Source organism: Solanum pennellii, chromosome 7 (assembly GCF_001406875.1).
Source record: "Solanum pennellii chromosome 7, SPENNV200".
In the NCBI taxonomy this organism is placed as follows: domain Eukaryota; kingdom Viridiplantae; phylum Streptophyta; class Magnoliopsida; order Solanales; family Solanaceae; genus Solanum; species Solanum pennellii.
This window is the reverse complement of record NC_028643.1, coordinates 76,209,383-76,229,933: the sequence shown is the minus strand read 5'-3', so window position 1 is coordinate 76,229,933 and position 20,551 is coordinate 76,209,383. Positions and strand designations below refer to the sequence as shown.

The following is a 20,551-nucleotide window of genomic DNA, read 5'->3' as shown; positions in this document are numbered from 1 at the left end:
ATATATATATATTAACTTGTGAACTCCTTAATAAAATTGATTGACATCGCAGTAATAAAAAAGAGCAGTTGAAAATGTTTTTCACACTACTATTGTGGGTTTGAACGCCACCTAAATTTTCGTAATCCCAGCTGAGAGTCATCACACTTAATTCACCGTCAATTGCTTATATTGTATCAATAGAGGTGAATGGTACCCTTCCTTAATCCCAAGTACTCTAAATATTATGATATTGTACATGTATAATGGTGTCTTGATCTCTATTTCTTTCAAAGTAAGCATATCATTATTAAAATGAATTATAAGTATGTATTTATGATATAAAATTCTATATAGTTAGGAGAAAATACAATTTTCTTCACCACATAATTAATTAAAACAATGGTAGTAAATAGTAATTACTCAACTCCTCTTTTTACTAGACAAAATTCTAGTATTTTTTAACTTCTTGACTATACATACACAAGTTGTTAATTTACTGTGTTCACACTAGCTAGCTACCCTTAGTAGCTAAGAGTCAAATTAAAGTGCTAATTTTGCTAATATTCTTGATAATGAGTGCTAGGATGATGCTAATACAATTATTAAAAAAAAGTTAATTATCATTAAAGGCCATATACTTATTGCTAATAGTACAATTAAAGGAAGAAAACAATATGGTGATGGAAGAAAAAAAGGAGCTAAAGCACTTCCCCTTGGACCCCATTTCATGTCTTATCAACTACCCCAATTATTTGTTTTTATTTCTATCTTTTTTTTCAATTGCAATCCTACTCATCTCTATATAATTTTCCTTTCTCTAAGCTAAAACAATTCATTAAATTAAAACATAAAACAAATCTATTCTCCACCCAATTTATGTTTACTTTTTCTTTTTTAAAAAAAATTGTCTTGGTAGTGTTACAAATAATTATTCCTTGGTAGAAATTAAAACCCCTTCTTGAGAAGATAGGGAAACAATTTCAATCTATGATGTCATCAAGTGAGCAAAGAAGGGAAGTAGGAGGAGGAGAAGGAGAAGGATCATCATCAATGACCTTAACACAATCCGATCATCATCATCAGCTATCACCAGCTCCTCAATTGAGTCGTTACGAGTCTCAGAAACGTCGTGATTGGAATACTTTTGGTCAATACTTGAAGAATCACAAACCCCCGATACCTTTACCTCAGTGCAACTATAATCACGTGTTAGATTTTCTTCGATACCTAGATCAATTTGGAAAGACTAAGGTACATTTAAATGGATGTGTATTTTTTGGACAAGTGGAACAAGTTGGACCATGTACATGTCCACTTAGACAAGCATGGGGAAGTTTAGATGCACTAATTGGAAGGCTTAGAGCTGCTTATGAAGAAAATGGAGGATTACAAGAGACTAATCCATTTGCTAATAGTGCTATTAGAATTTATCTACGTGAGGTAAGAGATTCTCAAGCTAAAGCAAGGGGAATTCCTTATAAGAAGAAGAAAAAAAAGAGGAAAATTCAAATTAATTCTAGTAATAACAATGAGGTAAATTCTACTTGATTTTTCACAAGAGGAAAAAAAAATGAATGGTAAAATTTATTTCTTTTATAATAAGAAGGTTATTTCAATTTGCTTTTGGAAGATTTGTATATGGTCATAGTTTCAATATTATGAGTATTAAACTATTAATTGACTTAGTTTCATATATAATGTGAAGATGTAAAATAAAATATAACATTAATTCTGATTAATTATGCTGCTTTCTCTATGATTTCTTAAATATATATTCATTGAATGATTAGCACTTAAGTTGAAGTTCGATCCAAAATAACATATTTATCTTCAGAAGATAGAAATAAGCTAAGGTTGATGTTCGTCACTGTAATTTCTTTGAACTCTATTTGTGAGATTTCACTGCTTATATTAGTATTGATATTGTATATCGGGTTTGAGGGCTCTTTTTGTCCGTCAAATCCGCTCTTAGTCAGCTAACCCTAAAATTCATCCAGATTTCCCTAGCCCTAAACTACAATTTAGAAACCCTAAAATTTAGACTGTAACTTTGATCTTCTACTTGAATTTAGGAACAATAGTAATTAGTAGGCAGCCACACAATCCAAGATTTAAACCTAATGGATTTGATTTTCAAGATTTTAGTAATGAATTCATTATATTTTAAAAAATTATAATTTCGGATCTATTATTTATGATAAGTTAAACAAATTTATATATATAAAAAATTTAAACTCTACATTAGAAATATACGGATGAAATATGATCTATGAATATTACATCACCATTTGTCAGTGGTATTTTCACTAATTTCACCTCAACAATACCATTAATTTCATGTTGTCACATTAATTAATTGATGAATTAAACATTTTTCTTTTTTTTAAGAGTCTACATGAAATAGACTTACGATATGATAAGTCATTAATTAGTAACAGTAGCAATTATTATGTGTAGTTAGGCCCCACTACATAAAAGAGACTTCTTCATTGAACAAATTTAATTTAGTCATAATCATAGCCATAAATAGAAAATAATCATGTCTTGTGCCCTTGTAAATACTTTTATTCTGTTGAAATTTAATTCACATTGTCCTAAAATTCAAACTTATACAATTGAAATGTCAAAACTATATATGTCATGACATTTAATTAAATCCTAAATTAGAACTTATAAAAGTAAATTTCAAAACATATGAAAAATTCCTAGAGTTTGACGGAGTCCCTATATCCCTAGTTGCAACCATAATTATATTAGATTTAAAACTCAATTAGCGGTTAGAAAAAAATGACGATTCACATATTTCTCCTGATTTTTATTCGTCTAAGATTATATTAAACGTTTTCTGATTTATTCACACTCGATATTAATTAGTTGTGTGGTATGATAGTGAATGTTAAACAAATATTGTAATGAGTAAAATATATGAAAAGGTAATTTAGAGGGAGCAATATTAGATTTGGAGATCTTTGTTTATTTGATTTGGTCAACCAGAATCAAAGGTGGCTTATAAACATAAAAAGGATTAATTGGAGATTAGCAATGAGACATGCTGGGCCAAATTAATGGAATAAACATCTGGGAGAATTTTGTCTTTTTATTTTATATTATATTATATTATATAGTATTATCATATAACATAGTGGTAGTTTGGGGTCACTTTTATGATCTATTTTGCTACTTTTCTTATTTGTCAAAAATTGTTAAGTCCTAACAAAATGTTGCTCGTACTCTCTTAAAATATTTATGTTTTGTGTGTTAAATCTTTAAAAATATGTTATATATAGAATGTTCAATATGTACATAATGGTAATTTTGAGGAGTACGAACAATATAAGTAATAATCGATGAACTGCAACAACAAAAAAAATGATATCATTACTAAGTTTAATCTTGGTGGCTTTTGCTAAAAATTCTTGTAGAATTTCAACCAAAATTTTCACAAGAACTACTTTTATTGTCTTCATACTTGGAACAAAAAGAATTTCACAAACAATTTTATGAATGGTAAAAACCGCGCTAGTTTATTCACATGTTTATGTTTTCGTGAACTCTCAGGCAAGGGCAGATGTAGACTTTACGGATTCAAGTCAACTCAGTAGCTTCTGCCTGAATCCTGTATTTCTATCTAAGAATTCACTCAATATCAATAAATATTTGATCGTGAACACAGTACAGGAACCTAGTAAACTTCAAATTCTGAATATGCCTCTACTTTCGGGAACATGAAAAGAGCACTGCATTTGCATGATACTTAGAAGCTATGATACAGTATTGATCAACAATTTGCTGCAACTATGGATATCACCTTGTCATAAAGCACTGTGTAATTTGAGCTGCTTATGTTCCTGAAGTAGCAGCCTTTGTCGTCGTTGTATTTGTATATCTGTTGTGTGCTCCCGACTCCACTGTCTATCGACTGATCCTTTACAAGCATATACCCCTGCGCGTTCTGCAGATTGTGAACAGAGCTGGCTGAGGATCCATACTTCAACCTCTTTTCATCGAATATCAAAGTCACATTCGAGATAGAAGCATAGCTTTTATCTCCCATCTCAACACCATCAGAGTACAAGTGAAGCTGAAACTTTTTAAAGGATTCAAGAACCTGAACAGAAAAAGATAGCGTCTTAGCATAAACAGTGTCATTAAACTCAATAGTCTGATCAACAACTTGCTAGTTCGCGTCATTTCCCATCACCATATAGTTACTATAGCTCAAACTCTGAGATGATGTCGTTGTGACTGTTCCATAAGATGATTTTACCCATCCAGTCATTGAGATCGATCTACGAGCATTTGTCACAAAGGAACGATCAAGACCAGTAAAATTACTCGCGAGTGAAAATGGAAGGGGCAAACTACTATACTCCAACAGCTTCCCTTCTGTTTTTACACTCTTTTTATCCAACCAAAGTGCAAATTTGCATCAACATACCATACATTCAAAGCATTTGTAACACTAAACGAAATATTATGAAAACTTCCATCTAACATCTTCTCTAACAACGGCGTAATTTCAATATCATATGAAGGAAGATCAAATGAGTCAATTCCACTTATAGGTCTCCACAACAGAGGATTGATACCACCAGTATAAATCACAGTAAAAGGCCAAACTGAACCAACTACACCATCATCCACACTTACTATCACCTCTCTGAAAGCACCATTCCCCGCGATATCACTACGATTATTCGCAGTAATATACTCATTTGGCAAATTTCCATACCAGAACTCATCATTCTCATGAAAAGACACATAAATTTCCAATACAGCCCTGTAAACATTTTGTGGGATTTTGAACTCTTTTGACTGTACATCTGTAGAATTCTCAATCTCAAACCACAAACCATCATTCAACGGCAAATTACGCGATACGGGTAACGATTAAATCAGCCACAGAATCAGATCCCTTAAAGGGGTTTCTCACTTTTTCAGTAGGATAAAAATGAACAAAAATTTCTACATGATAAACCCCAGTATATTTACTATTAACAATGTTCCCTATATAAACAGCAAGTGTTTGATTAGTCAGAAGCAAAGAAGAATACCTAGTGATATCCTTTTGGACAGTCCAAATAACTCCATTTGGCCCTCCTGAAAATTTCAACCCCACTTGGCCAAATCCCAAAAATTCTATCAAATTGCCTCTTTGCTTTCCATTCAAGAATGATTTTGAAGAATTTTTTAGATGGGCAATTTGAATGGGGTGTGTAATTTGTGAGAAATTGGAGGAGAAAACAATGTCCTAGTTTGCCTTGTTCTTGGAAATTCACCAAAAATGATGACAGCTTCATTCTAGTATGACAAAACTAGCATGAAATGATAATTAAATTCTATTGGTTAGGCAAATTTAAATTTAAAAAATATGATAACATTACAATAATAAGTATGGTATGGGACGTTTTACCTCCTTTTTTTTCCTTTGGAAGTTTTGGGAAAAAGGGGAGTTGTTAAAAAAGCTACAAAACAAATGAAAATTTACATTCTGTACAGGTAGCTCAAGGCCCTTTTACCTGCAATTTGTTGTATTATTTTGAATTTAATATATAATGTTAACTAAGAGATCGATTCAAGACGAAGAGCAGACCGGAGTCTCCATTCAAAAAGAAAAGTTCCAAAGGTACGTAAGAAGACACAGACATTTCTGATGAGGCGAATCTGTATGTAGGTTGCAAAATCTTGCTACCTTTGGCACATGGAATAGTTAGAAGACGCGGACCAGTCCTCATCTGCCATATCTGCAATGATAAACTCAAGTGTCAAAACAAGCATAATCTCCGATGCATCTTCTGATATACAATAACCTAAGTTTACACGAACAGTTTTCATCAGATATAGTTTTCACGAGCAATCAACAAATGACACAGATATGTATGTGTTGTTTTTGCTAATAACTATTATGCAAAAGGATGGTAGTTGTGGCTGTATTGAGTTACTATCAATGAAGTCTGAACGTGCATACTTAAAAATGGGGCTGAAATGAATGAGAAAGATGATACAGCAGAGAGTGCAGCAAACTACCTCAACAATCCCTTTACGTGGTGCATGAATAGCTAGGCAGAGGCAATAATCACTTTTCACGTGTTCATGGTAAGCAGATCTAGACGTTTCAACGTCATTCTTAGCAAGCATCTCAACAAAGAGGCAACTTGCATCACGATAACCCTGCAAACCAATATGTTCATTTTATCAGGTGATAAACCTAAGTAGATAGTTTGGGTTTGTTTGCTTTGAATTATTTCATCAGAACTACGCGAAATCATTTGAAAACTCACATTTCCAGTCTATATTGGCATTCAGTCCTTATATGAAAAATCAATTCACTGAAGTAATAATCAAACATTCTTCTACAGAATGTGCACACGTATATTTTCTTCGTCATCCAATGATCACTTATATAACCATAAATAATTTGGATGAACCAAACAAGTTATTATTAATAGGTGAATAGAACAAACCTTCCACAAACGGACAACAACAAGGGCCTGAGTGTCTAAGAGTAAGATACGACCCAGAGAATCAGTTATTGCAGCCAAAGTACCACTAGGTGATAACGTGAGCTTCTCCCCCTTTCTAGGATGATCCTTAAAGCAAGTCAAAGGAGAAGCTGCCAGAAATAGAGAATTTACAATGACATTATGTCAGCTAATTTGAAATCCAATTAGATATTCAAAGAGTATACAATGAAGTCTGAAGTACAATTATGTAAACATGGAAAAATACAGCACTTTATATTGTTAGATGAACTATTGGGAATTAGACTTCAACTGAATAAGGAGTAAAAGAAGAATCAGCGAAAGATAACTAGAGCAATCTCCACTTCACAATTCTAACATACAACCTCATTGGGAAAGTAACATGTCAGGATCATTCTTTGAGTTTTTCCACTAATCTAGTAACTACAGCATCAACACTTTACCAGGTTCAGTTTACTGACCAACAGTCAGCACAATGTTGGGAAGTATTTTAGCCAAAGCCCAGAGCAAACATAAACAAATTACCATGGTCCGGTCCAATATTGACCATGTCTTCTCAAGCGAAATCCAGAAAGATAATGGAGAGAAGTAATTTAGTTTTCTTGAAAAAGGAGCTTGTCATAAACAAAAGGCAATAAAACATAGTAACATTTTATTCAACCAAGTGACACAAAGGTTGTCCCTACCTACTTGTAATAGACTCTTGGAAGCCAGTGTGGGCACCTGACACTAGTCATCGAGTACTGATCTAGAAGTCAGATTTGTCATTACCTAAATCTTAAGATATAGGGATACAGAATGGAATATGGGTACAGGCCTTAATGACACAACCAATAAAGTATATATGACATAGATAAGTAAATATGTTTCGACAAAGAATTGAAAGTAATAAATTAAAGCTAGTATATTTAAATTCTTTCTAAACAACTTGATAATTTATTCATAGGTTATCTCGTATCAGTACTTTATGTGAATATATATGCAATAAACCAAAGAACCAATCAACCTATACTTCTTGGCCATATTGCAAACTACTTTCCAACTCAAAGATAAACTTGTACAAAAGAACACTTCTTTCAGTCATGATCTCTAGATGGAAGTTCAAATAAGCAAAGGAAGGATGACATGATGCTTGGGAGGTGAAAGAAATGAGCATTTTAACATGTAAAAGCAGTGATATGTGATCAACCTCTAGCTATTAAATTAAATAGAGAGAACTGAATAAGAAATTCTTTCAACGATAAAAAAATACCATATACCTCGAGCAAAAGGCTGAGGCTTTGGTTCTGGTCTTTTTGTAGGAGATGGATCACTTCTCCATAACATTTTTGAGATTGAAGTTATTGTTGAAAAAGTTGCAGGCACAACCTTGGAGAGAATAGCCCCTACTATTGATCTGCTTCGGTCTACAGAAAGTCTTGAAAGTGTAAAGAGAAATCCAATTTAGTAAAACAAAGTAAGAAATGGGAATGCAGACGGAAACTTTAGTTAAAAAAATTAAAATGAACTTGAAAAAAGAATCATAGTATAATATACTGCAGACTAACCGATAAGCAGAAATCACAGCGTCAGCTCCAACAGTGATTGCACAATAATAACGCTGACTTGACTGCCCAACAATAAAAGCAGCTGAATTCAAATACCAGAATAACTTCAGAAAATTTCCGGAAGTCATAGGACAAAAAATAGCATTTCATAAGAGCACTAAAAATTCATTTTGGTGTGTGCAGAACTGTAGGAGAAGGTTTAGGGTTGAGGAAACAACAAATCCCAGTAGAAAAGTATGCCTTGTTTAAAAGGAAGAGAAGAAAGTACTGCAACATGATAGAATGAGAAAATAAAATATTACCTGTAGCTCCAGCAGAGGAGGGGGCATCAGACCAGTGATAGCAGCATCAACACAAGAACCATATTTACTAACATTCCATAGCTGGTATGGAAGCCTCCCAAAAGTATCTGCAGAATTTTCAGATTCTGTCTCATCCCAGAACTGAGAGTGTCTTTCTCTAAACCACCTCTGAAGCATATTCTGCATTTTAATATGGACATTAGCATTTAGCAGTATGACATATGAGAACCTAAACTTCATGGTTTGAAATCAAAATGGAGATGTAAAAATTGAAAATTAAATGTCCTCGTATCATAGTTGATTTAGAAAAAAAATAACATTAATTGTAACTGCGAGAATATTCCAATACCTGAATGTCTGATCCATCAAACCGAGCAATAACACCTGACATAACAACACAGACCTCTTCTGATGATGCATCTTGGGTTAGATCTCTCTTGGTATCACGGACTCTCAATCTAAGAATCTTTCCAGGGCTTACAATCTGCCACACAAAAGTTCTGGTAAGTTTGCTAATCATCATATGGCACCACTAAATAAAACAAAAAAACAATCTCAAACCAAACGCTTATAGGTTCCAAAATATCTAGTTTTACTACATTGCATAATCAGTTAAGATGTTAAACTAAAAGAAAAAGTACATAATGACCAGCATCAACAAACTCTTTCGTTTTCTTTGAGAATAACAATAAAAACAAACAACAACATATCCGATGCAATCCTACAAGTGGAGTCTAGAAAGGGTAGCAGGTAGGACAATCTTACACAATTGGGGTGTGGAAGGTAAAGAGGTTGTTCCCGATATAACCTCAGCTCAACGACAAAATTATCATAAATGACAAATGAGAAAGCATAAAACTTTTAAATAGCAAAACTAACAGTAGCGTGATCCAGTGACAAATAATAATGTCTAATATAATCCAAGCACAATGCAACTTCACTAAAATTCTTTCTGAATGTGAATTCCACAGCTTCATCAATTCCTACAATTACCTAGCTTGCCTAAATCCAATCTTTCCCCTTTAAATAGCTTCTTCACATAACAATCAAATTAACAACTACATTTACTGATTCCACTGTATTTGCAAACTATGAACGGAAAATACGAATACCTGTTTATGAATCAGATCACCACGGAGAGAATAAATCAACAAATACCCACGAGAAGTGCCCAAAGCTAGAACTTTGATATCATCAAACACTAACCACTCGATCGCAGATATATACTCAGCCTCGATCGGAGAGAGATCAGGTACAATCTTCACCCGGTTACCTACCGGGTCGGATCCTTCGGACCAATGTAGAATGAGAACAAGCGAGCGGTTGGCTAATGCAATTGAATGAGTGTCGAGAGCAGTTAGGAGATTAGGGTTGTTTACAAGCCAACCTTCTTTGCCGGCGCCGAGCTCCGACAAATCATCGCAGGCTATGCATCCGAGCTCCGTCGTATGGTTTCGCCGGGCCATTACGAGTCAGATGGAGAAGATTAGAGTAAGATCATCGGAAATTTGTCAAATCCCGGAGAGGGCCCTACACAGATATATATATTCTAATTCTCTCTTCTCTGTTTAATTAATTTATTTATATATACTTTGCTTGTACCAATTTTTTGAACTTATATTAAAGTGAATAAAAATTAGACAAAGTTACTATGAACCCTATCATATTTACTATAAAGAATTTTGGAATTCTTTTTTACACCTAATCAAATAATATATATTATCATATTTTTATACAAAATAGTACTTCCTCCATTTACAAGACTCTTAAAGAAAATATTGGGTGTTTAAATTATTTTTTACTTTTATTTATATGTTTTGATTAGATATATTCGTTCAGCTTTTAATATTTCTTCTACAAATTAAGTTAGTAATAATCTCACTATTTTTTATTATTGATATTAGATTCGTAGTCACTTATTTCTTACTTGTTTACAAGAATTTCAGATTGAATTCAACATTATATAAAATATTTCATTCCGATCCTTACTAGCTCTTTGCTTGGGCTACTATACTTTTCGTGCAGTTGTATTACCACTTGAGCTTTGTTATTATTTCACCCAGCATCATCTTCGATATTTTTTAATTTTATAATATAAGTTGAGCATCTAAAGAACATAATATTTAAGTTGCCGTTATACATAAAAAAATTTATTGTCAACTAGAAAAATTGATACAATTAACATCGAGACGATTGAATTGAAAGTTATTCGCGATCGATAATGGCACAATAAAATGGTATTATTAAAAAACTAAAAACAAAGATTTATGGAAAATAACTTTGTTATCTGTTCTGTTAAATACACCACAGTTATCCTATAAGCAACTGAGCTCACACCTTCTCCTTTGTGCTGTGAAAATTTTGTAGAAAAAAATGCAGAATCAGAACTTGTCTGTAGCTAAAACCATAAACCCTACCTTCACAACTCTTCAATCACCATCTCTCGCCCAATTTTTCAACCCTCTTCGCAGAACACTACCCACAATTCCATCTACCTATAACAGAACTCCGAAGCCTCTCTATATTCAAGCCCAGAACCGGGAACTCGCGCTTTCCCGGCGAGATGACAGTCACCGGAGGGATATCCGGTCATTTGCCGGCCGAAGCAAAGGAAAATCCGGTGGAACATCACCCGGGCGCATTGAGGGAAGTGGCGAGTTCCGGCGACAAGCTAAACGAAATGCCCGCCGGAAAAGTAAGAAATTAGCTGAGAGTCTTTTCTACAGGTTGAAGAATCCTCATGGAAACTACCCGGATAATTTCTCTGAAGAAGAGCTGCAAATGATTGGTTTGGGGTATGATAGAATGGTTAGGTTTATGGAAAGAGATGACCCAAATCTCAAACACCCGTATGATTGGTACAAGTATGGTCAGTTTGGGCCATATTCTTGGCGTGGAGTTGTATTAGGGGAGCCTGTTCGAGGGCGATTTTCGGACCCATGTGTATCGATGATTGGTGAGGTTAGGGACCAGGAAGAGTGGGAGAAGATTGAGCAACATGAAATGGCTCAGGAATTTCAGAATAGATTGGATGCGATGGATAAAAATGTGGGCTTTAGATACTTTTGGGTGTTTGTTAGGCATCCTAAGTGGAGGGTATCGGATTTTCCTTGGCAACAATGGACGTTGGTGTCTGAGGTTGTAGTTGAAGCTGGGAATCAGAGGTTGGATAAATGGAATTTGATGGGGCGGCTCGGGAATAAAGCAAGGTCATTGATCACACAATGTGCAGCATGGATGAGACCTGATATTGTGTATGTACAGAGACCTGTATATCAGTGTAGGTTTGAGCCTCAAGATGACTTTTTTAAGGCGTTAACGCCTTTGCTTGATCCAGAAACTGAACAGGATTGTTTGTTTGAGTTGGAGGATGATAACGGAAGGATGGAATTCTGTACTTACTTTGGTGGGTTGTGTAAGATTGTGAGAGTGAATCCTAAGGCATTTGTGGATGATGTGGTAAAAGCTTATGAGAAATTGAGTGATGAGAAGAAGTCCAAGTGTTTGGGGTTCTTGTTAGACAATCATCCTGTGCCTTTGTTGCATCCTTATACGAAGGAGTGGAAGGTGAAGTTGGAGGAAATGGAGATGGGTTGTGATGCACCAGATGATGATGATTATGGCAGAAATAACAAGGGAGAGACCGAGATAGTGGACTGGATTGAGGATGAGGAGGAGGATGGTGAAGATGAAGATGAGGATGAGTACGATGTGGATTTGGATGCAAGTGGAGACGACGATGATGAGCTGGGTATCAAGGAGGATGACGATTCAAGTCAGGAAGAGGACACAAGATTCTGGGAAGATGAATTCAACAAGGCATTGGGTAGCAACGAAGCAATGGAAAAGTTTGCCAAGAAATATATGGAGACATCAACGAAGTTTTATGAAAAGCATATAAATGCAATGGAAGACAAGGAAAAACAAGCAAAGGAAGATGGTGGAGATGAATTGGCAATGAGAGGTGTTAGAGCCAAAATTAGCCCAAAGGAGTGGGAGAGCCATGGATTTGGTCCTTGGAGAAGGAAACTAAAGAAAGGTAAAATGCCTCCTGAATTGTTCATGAGAGCTGCAGTCAGGCCATTCACTTATAAGAATCTGGTAAAGGAAATTGTTTTGACCAGACATGCTATACTAGAAGGCGAGATCGGTAAGAAGAAATGAAGTAATTACCAGCTTTTGCAATTGGGTAGGACTCTAGATACAAAGATTCATTGTGCAACACTACAAGCAATACTGCAGAAACAATGTATTATCATAGGAGCTAAGTTATTTTCTTGTATAATATAACTCGAGGGAGAAAGTAGACTCTGCAATCTCACCAAGAGCTTATTGCTATGTATTGATACCATGTTTTGATCGTAATATTGATCTTTGTGTCATAATAGAACAAAAGTCTGCAAATTCACAACTGAAAACTGACCAACAATTTCCAGTCAATGCATCACTTCATAATTTTGAAGAATAAATGGTTTCATGCAAACTTTGATCCGTCTCCAAAGCAAAAAGGACTGAGGTATGGATTTGCAGAAATCTCACCAAAAGGATGAAAAAGGTGATAAATTTAAATAAGAATCCAAGGTAGATATTGAAAGAACTATTTACACAAATGTCAACCCCTTAGCTGGGAAAGAGTTGAACGCATGTTCAGCTCAGACAGTTTCTTTCTACTGAAGTAGATGTTACACAACAAAATGCTCATTGTCATTGTCAAGTTTCCTTCTCAAAGAATTCCTCTGGAACATAAAATTTTAGTCCAATCGCCTGCAACAAAAAACAAATGGAAGCCCATGGTATAATTTGTTGGTCAAGTGCATTGAAGGTGTGTCATCTTAAAACGTCAGCAGAATTAGGTACCTGCGCAAATCTAATATCAGCATCACTGTGGTCACCTTGTCTGCCAGCAGCATCACCAACATAGAAAGACCTAGAATGACAATAACAAAAGCTCTATTAGATTTGTCAATGATTAGGAAGTAAAATATTTAAAATTGGGCTATCGACCAAGGAAGAGGAAATAACTGGTCCATGTCTATGGGAACTCCAGAATTGAACTGCTTTTTCATTATATTCCACATCCCGGTCTTAGGCTTGCGAAAGGGATCTTCTGGCTTGATCTTACTCAAGCCACAAGCGATGAAAACCTGCATCATCGGAGCTATGAGAACCATTTACAGAGAATTCTAGTAGATTATTCTCTCTGCTATTTTCACACTTATGAAGGAACCTGCCACCCCACCCACAAACCATGACCGATCACCAACAACAAATAAAAGTCAAAAAGAGATTAATCTGAGAGAGACACTTCCTTTTTCCCCATTTTCCTTTACTCTGCTGGGGGTGAGGGGCTGCAGAAGGATCAGGCACTAATAAGCAACTTATCAGCTACTATTTAAAAGTGAATTTGCCCTCGTTACATCATAAGAAAAATACTAGCTAGATCCAAAATGTTGATACATACTAACAGATCCAATCACCTGAATTGGAACACCAGCAACTTTGATAAATTGTTCAAGTCGTCCAATTTTAGAGTCCACAGCTGCCTGCCTACTTTTCTTCCACCGCTCAATGTTGGATTCATTGGTAAAAATTACCTGCACGTATTAACAAAAATAAGATGGCTGATTTGCAGATAATGTGATGAACTTATCAAACATACTTAAATCCACCTAGTGACTTAATATACCGCAGCATAAGAATTAAACATGATATTTAGACACTACAAAAGGGATGCCCACCAGCTTATAGCCTTCACTGTACAAGCTCTGCAGCTTCTCTGGGATTGAAGGATGCATCAGAGACCAAGCATCTGCACCAACTCTGGAAAAAATGGAACTCCATCATATCAAAAAGAGAAGTTCGACTTTAAAAGCATTAATCTAATTCTAGAATATTTATGACATTGGTATACATAGTCCATCCAGAAAACTAATAAAGAGAGGATGATAAAACATAGTATTCACCCTAGACGAAGTACTTTTCTTTTTGACAAAGTCACCAATACACTAATAAACTATGTAAACAAATAGCTGTGTATTTGGTGTCAATAGAACTATTGAAGAAATCAGTACATCTCCAAGTCCCTTTTTTGAAGAAAAAAAATACACCTAACAGTTTAAAAATGAAAATGGAAGGCATGGAGGAATTCCTAGCTAAAATCTATAGTTATGAGATTTTGGGTGTAAGATAGCAAAATAATATGGCTACTAGTAAAAGGTTCTCGTATAAATCATTTAGAAAGCCAAGGTTCAAGGAAATCAATTTTTTTCACAAAAAGTCACAAGTTGACATGCACTCTCATAGCTACAACTTTAGAAAGAAAGGGTAGGTCAATAATGGAGGGAACACACAAAAAAAACTTTTTTACACTGTGATTTGCCTACTTTAAAGAGTTCTATTTATACGTATTTTGATTACTTTAGACTTTAGTACTTCCAAAAAACGGTGAATGAGAACTCAACAACTTGGAGAAAGCAACACCAGGAACTAGGAAGAGAGATTGCATCAGGGAAGTAGTGCCTTCATGCCTACATGTATATTCAGGGAGACTTAAAGAGGAAAAACTAGAATAATTATGAAGGAACTGAGAGGCCTTAGTGGAGAATTAAGTGCTCCTTTTTTTTGGGTTATTTTAGGGCAAGGATATATATACAGATAGTTGGATGTATGTCTTAAACGCTTAATATAATATTCATCATTGTAACACAGCTACTACTTTGGGACAAGCAATAACTGTTTAGACTTGTTAAAAACATGACAATTCGTTTCCTATTAAATCCTGTGTTTTCATACATTCTAGAGTTAGCTTAAGCTCCAGTCATGCATTATTTAGAGTTGCAATAATTATCATATACACGCTCTCATCTCAAGAAGAGTTTTAGATAATATGAAACACAGGAAGAAACCATACCTTCTCACATTTGTATTTGCAAGACAACCATCAAAATCAAAGGCGGCGATTTTACTTGAAGCATGAAGCCCATCATCCTAAAAACCCAAAAAAGTACATAAAGGTGAAAAGGAGGTCTTTTGATCACATGCCAAATCAGTGCTAGAATACAAGCCTCCACGCCATGCGTCTAGCTCTGTATCTGATAATATTCCATCCCATTAGAGGTCATACAAGTTAGACTAGAACATTAATCAAAAGAAGTATGAAGGAATTATTATATCATCATTGACTCATTGACCAAAGTAGTGGTCAAAATAAAAGTTCAAACAATGAAAAAGGTTGAACAATATGTCAAAAAGATGTCATATAAAATTGGAGAAGGAAGATTTTCAAGTGTAGAATGAGAATTATGAGAGAAGTTGCAGCTGTGAGATGCTGGGCAAAAAAGAGTACACCTACATACTAGCATCCTACAGAGTGAATATGTTGAATATCTACTCAACAACACCCTGGCCCACTACTACCATAGCAAAATGCTATCTTCATGTACTCAATGGAAAACCCCATACAACTTGGTGTCAACGTACTCATCAAATAATTAATCAACTAACCTGTTCAAGATATATAATAGTCTGAAACGCCCTCCATTTTGGTAACAATGTAGCATCCTGAGAAAAGAAATAGTGCTCCCATCAAAACAAAGTGCCAAATATCTGATCAGTGGCCCTTTTTTTAATACAAATATAAAACTGCAGTAAAAAATAAAAGGTAGCACAGAAGCTAAAAAGACCATTCATTTTCATATCGTCAAAATGAGGCAGCAAGGGGATCAGTTAATTAGTTAATAGCCAAATCAGAAAGCAGCTATATGTTAAAACATTGCCGTCAAAATGCCATCCTATGAAAAATCAAAACCTATAAAGAAAAAATAATAAAGGAATACAAACAAAATCTTTTCCGATTCTATCCTTTCCATTCAATTTTTACTGCTCTAGGAAGTGGAGACAGGGGATTACTGATTCTGAGAGATGCCAGATATCGTACCTTATAAGTGTCCCTCACATCAGAAATGGAGAATGCTATCTCCAACACAGGTTCCTCTTCAGTGGCCGACAGCTAAAAGAATTTTGCCATGCAAGACATGCTTAGAGAGTCGGTTCAACTAAAATGGAAAGGAGACAACCATAAAGAGATGCTACAACAACACGAGAACATACTGCTTATGGAATCGTGCAGACTAATCAACAAAGTCATCTTTCATTTCAAGATCTATTCAAAGTTTATCGGTGGTTTAAGTTTAATCTTACTGCCAACTTCAGTGCGGGATAGCGATACCAAAAATGAAAAGCAGAGACAACTGCTCGGATCAGGTAAAGCCTGAAGGCTATCCCGACCATGTAAGGGAAGATGCTAATCATCTCTCCTTTGTATGACCAAAGACAATTTTAGTTGTAAGCATGCAAGCACCAAAAACGATATTTGCATTCTGGACTGGCTAGATGATTTGTACATGCATGTTAATGTTTGCCCTGACAAGTGCAAACAAAGTGCAGAAAGACCAAAGAACATAATGTCTCCTGATTATTTTCCCGTATTTACCATAAACCTGTTAACATGCCATAGAGAATGATGCTTTTGATTCACTAAAAATCCACAGAAATAAGTACATAAGATTGGTGCAAACTCTTGACATCTCAATTCCTGGTCACGGTTCTTCTACAGTCCACAAGCTTCTAAGAAGGGTATAATTTAGAAAATTGTTATACAAGACCAATTACTTCTATAGTTGGCTCTAGGATATCTCGGGAAAGAAGGAAGCACTATAATAACATCTAGGTGCACATTATCAAACAAATAAAAAAACATCTAGGTGCATGATGCTTTTTGGAATCAACATAATATGCTTAATATTTCAATGGAGTTTGATTTGTTAAAAGGGAGACACAGAGGGGCTGAAAAAATCAAATGAGAAACAAAAAACCAATAGTGGAACAGCATATAAGAAAACATCTATGAAATGAAAAAATTAATGCATTCATCTGCAATGAAAATTCTCCATAATTCTACTACTCAAATAACACAAGTACTCAAATATGCTAAATTGATGGGAGGACAATTTTGGCAAACAATATACCAAATAAGCTTTCCATAGGAGAGTGCTTAACCTGTTATGCAAATTCTCATATACGAACATTACATAGTCAACTTGATACCACTACCTGTACTCAATATCATCATCTATACTCAGCAACAACAACAATATTCCTAGTGCAATCCCACAAGTGGGGTCTAGGAAAGGTAGAATGTACGCAGACCTTACCCCTACCTTTATGGGGTAGAGACTGTTATTGAAAGAACATCGGCTCAAAATAAAAGAAGAATTCGAAGCATAATTATAAGAAAATAAAACAGAAAAATTAACAGAATACAAAGCAAATACAGCAATAAATAGTAATAATAAACACCGATGAACAAATAAGACTAAACAACAGATAAAATTACCTATTCAGCTATACTCAAATAAGACTAAATCAAAGTAATGCAACTGGATACAAAAATAAATTCAAGTTGTGGCTTCTAGTTTCCTTTTACTCATAAAAAAAATCTACTGGAAACTTCAAGTGGGAACAGCAATATTTACCTTTAGTCGCTTTTGCTTTCTTACTTTGTGCTCCGAGTCTTCCTTCTCATATGTTTACAAGCCAGATGCACGAAAGCAGTGAGAATAAATAAGTTAAAAGCAAAAAATAACAGATTCACTATCACTTGACTTTACCAGTGCACAGGTTTCCTTTTGTTTTCTGTCAATCTTATCTGAGTCTGCATCAGAAATCTGTTGATTAATCGCTTCATTGTCAGCACAAGTGAAGTTCCAACAAACTGACTTGTTCGACAGGGTACCTCAACTTTAAAATTTACATAATAGTACAAATTCGGGAATAAAATAAGTCCAGCAAAGCTTCAAACTTCAGGAAGTAAAAGCAACAGGTGAAAAATTTGGCAACTCAACTCGATGACCATATAAGTTGAAACATTTCTCAATTAAAGAAAACTAGAAAAGGATTTGAAGCAGCAGACTTGGTCAAACTCATGTCTTGAGTTTCAAATAGAGGGAATTCGAAGTGGAGTCAATTTCAGCCTACATATATTTGGAAACGGTAAGCTGCTACTATGCTACCATAACAAGCACTTTATACTTGCATTACAAATGCCTAAAGAATTTAAACACTAAAGAAGACAGCACCTTCTGCAAAGTTGCAATCTCGGTGTTAATCAGTTTCTCCAAAGTTTCTTTATCTTTGTTCTGCATAAATCAGAAAGACAAGCTTAGCTGCAATGAAAAATTTTATCAACTAAAAGAAAACCTTTTAGTTATCAAATAAAACACTGAGAATAAAGATAGTTTATCAAGATGGCAAAAAGACTCTATAATGAAATAAAGCTGCTCCAAGTAAGGTGGTGTCAAATACAATCGCATGCACCTACGACTATTTGATAACAAAATTGACTTAGTGAAGGACTGCAGGTATATATTTAACAAAAGTTCATACACGTAGCTCTAGCGAAAGATAATTTATGCCATGCTCACCTATAGATACAACTAAAAGAAGATGCTTTTTTTCACATGAATGGAAAATCAAACAAACGGGCTACAAATGCATATTGGAAAATAAAGATAAAAAAATACCCCTAAAGTATTGAGGTTTTTCAAGTTCCATACCTAAATTATTTGTGAGTTTACTACTCAACTATAATCAACTATTTATCAAAAGACGTCGCATATATAAGTTGTTCGCTTTTACTACCTAAAATATCACCAAGTTAAGGCAGGAAATAGGAATAATTGATAGTTAAAGTGTATTTTGATAAATAATTGGTTATAATTTAGCTAGAAAACTCACACACGTGATAGTTCAGTTCACATATCAAACTCAAAAAAAAAATGGAGACATGTATTTTTGACTCGTCACTCTAAATAATTCAGTAAATACTCCACATGCAAATTGCAAAATTAAGCTTAAATTTAATCCGAGTTTTAGAAATGTATACCTGGAGCAATGAGAAACCAGCGATGTCTTCCACAGAGGAAACGAAATCAGAATTGAAAGGGAAACAATCGAGATGATGCCATTTCGTCTGGTCAAAGCCTTGAGGGTGTTTTGACACTAATCCCAGCCTTACTGATTTCGCCGGAATCTTCTCATCGCATTTCTTACATGACGATCGACCGGATTTCGCATACTCAACTGTGACTTTTGTAGAAGACGCCATTGGAGAAAAAAATAGTAGAATTAATCTAGGGTTAAAATTGTTGGGTCTGTAAGGAACTTTGAAGAAGCTGGAGATGTTTATGCATAGCATTTAAGAGTAAATAATGGGAGATTTTAGGGATTCCTTTTCCCGCCATTAAAGATAGTATTTGGTTCCAATTCCCAACTTCTCATAAGTTCAACCTAATAGACATTTTGGAAAAGGAAATGGATTTTTATCATAAATTTGTAATTTTATTTATATAATTTATATATTTTTTAATACTATATGTTATTCTAGTTTGACTTGAAAATATCAAAATACTGATGTTTGCCCTTTTGAATCGATGCGCGTTATTTAATAAGCCATTTCGAACGCTAGTAAAAAGTTTTTATCAAAGAGTTTTGTCAGGTGCATATGTCATTCAAAATTCATGGGCTACACACGAAGAACGAAAGAATTTTTTTTTCCGTTGAAAATATTGACGTTTATCATCTCTGAACCAACACACACCATTTAATAAGTCGTTACGAACACTCACGAAAAACTCAGCCAGAAAATCACTGGACGAATATACCATTCAAAATTCATGAATTATACCTAATAAAAAAAATTGAAAAATCTCTATTTCTCGCATGGACTTCATTTTATTTAGAGATCACATATTTTATAGAATATATCATTTTTAATGAAATGAATCAAATATTCTTCCATCGAATATTTTATTAAGGAATCCCATTATTATTGTTGCACATACTATAATAGAAAAATAATTCATTTTCTATCAAATGATTTAGAACTTCATAATTCTTATCAATATTCATAAAAAATTACTTTTTGAATAACTATTCAAATTTGGATATTGTTATTTTTCAACTTTGAACCAATCTTTAAATATCATTTTAGTGTGATTATCGTTTTGTTGTTATGACTATTGTTTAGCATAATCTATTATAATATTTCGTTATAATTTTCTTTATTCTATTATTTTTATAGAAATATTATTTTGAATCCTTTTTATTCATCGATAATTAAAAATGTATTGATAACATTCTCTCTATGTCTAACATAGTAATAAAATCTCTATTGATTAAT

General features: G+C 34.3%; 5 protein-coding genes and 1 pseudogene across 5 annotated transcripts; 2 read left to right on the top strand and 4 right to left on the bottom strand.

The window, feature by feature from the left end:
- Window positions 1-790: 790 nt before the first annotated feature.
- LOC107024299 (protein LIGHT-DEPENDENT SHORT HYPOCOTYLS 10) lies at window positions 791-1,655 on the top strand. Its single transcript, XM_015225257.2, has one exon. The coding sequence runs from the start codon at window positions 970-972 to the stop codon at window positions 1,528-1,530; it is 561 nt and encodes a 186-aa protein (XP_015080743.1). The 5' UTR covers window positions 791-969; the 3' UTR covers window positions 1,531-1,655.
- A 1,823-nt stretch (window positions 1,656-3,478) lies between these two features.
- LOC107025297 (peptide-N4-(N-acetyl-beta-glucosaminyl)asparagine amidase A) lies at window positions 3,479-5,309 on the bottom strand. Its single transcript, XM_027918760.1, is given in 4 exon segments — window positions 3,479-4,398; window positions 4,401-4,866; window positions 4,868-5,075; window positions 5,077-5,309. Coding segments are annotated over 4 exon segments (1,518 nt in total). The 5' UTR covers window positions 5,283-5,309; the 3' UTR covers window positions 3,479-3,760.
- On the bottom strand, window positions 5,299-9,888 carry LOC107024298 (rab3 GTPase-activating protein non-catalytic subunit). The gene is made up of 8 exons (XM_015225256.2): window positions 9,426-9,888; window positions 8,663-8,797; window positions 8,314-8,493; window positions 8,012-8,073; window positions 7,724-7,881; window positions 6,447-6,595; window positions 6,010-6,153; window positions 5,299-5,726 (listed from the first exon to the last, which is right to left on the bottom strand). The coding sequence occupies exons 1-8, from the start codon at window positions 9,777-9,779 to the stop codon at window positions 5,541-5,543; spliced, it is 1,368 nt and encodes a 455-aa protein (XP_015080742.1). The 5' UTR covers window positions 9,780-9,888; the 3' UTR covers window positions 5,299-5,540.
- Window positions 9,889-10,618: 730 nt separating this feature from the next.
- On the top strand, window positions 10,619-12,678 carry LOC107026394. Its single transcript, XM_015227349.2, has one exon. The coding sequence runs from the start codon at window positions 10,687-10,689 to the stop codon at window positions 12,475-12,477; it is 1,791 nt and encodes a 596-aa protein (XP_015082835.1). The 5' UTR covers window positions 10,619-10,686; the 3' UTR covers window positions 12,478-12,678.
- Window positions 12,679-12,832: 154 nt separating this feature from the next.
- On the bottom strand, window positions 12,833-19,681 carry LOC107026395 (polynucleotide 3'-phosphatase ZDP). The gene is made up of 12 exons (XM_015227350.2): window positions 19,256-19,681; window positions 18,450-18,509; window positions 17,982-18,038; window positions 17,847-17,888; window positions 16,250-16,321; window positions 15,817-15,873; window positions 15,224-15,300; window positions 14,052-14,133; window positions 13,791-13,907; window positions 13,336-13,457; window positions 13,171-13,240; window positions 12,833-13,077 (listed from the first exon to the last, which is right to left on the bottom strand). The coding sequence occupies exons 1-12, from the start codon at window positions 19,565-19,567 to the stop codon at window positions 13,024-13,026; spliced, it is 1,122 nt and encodes a 373-aa protein (XP_015082836.1). The 5' UTR covers window positions 19,568-19,681; the 3' UTR covers window positions 12,833-13,023.
- Window positions 16,542-16,642, bottom strand: LOC114078117 (annotated as a pseudogene).
- Window positions 19,682-20,551: the final 870 nt, after the last annotated feature.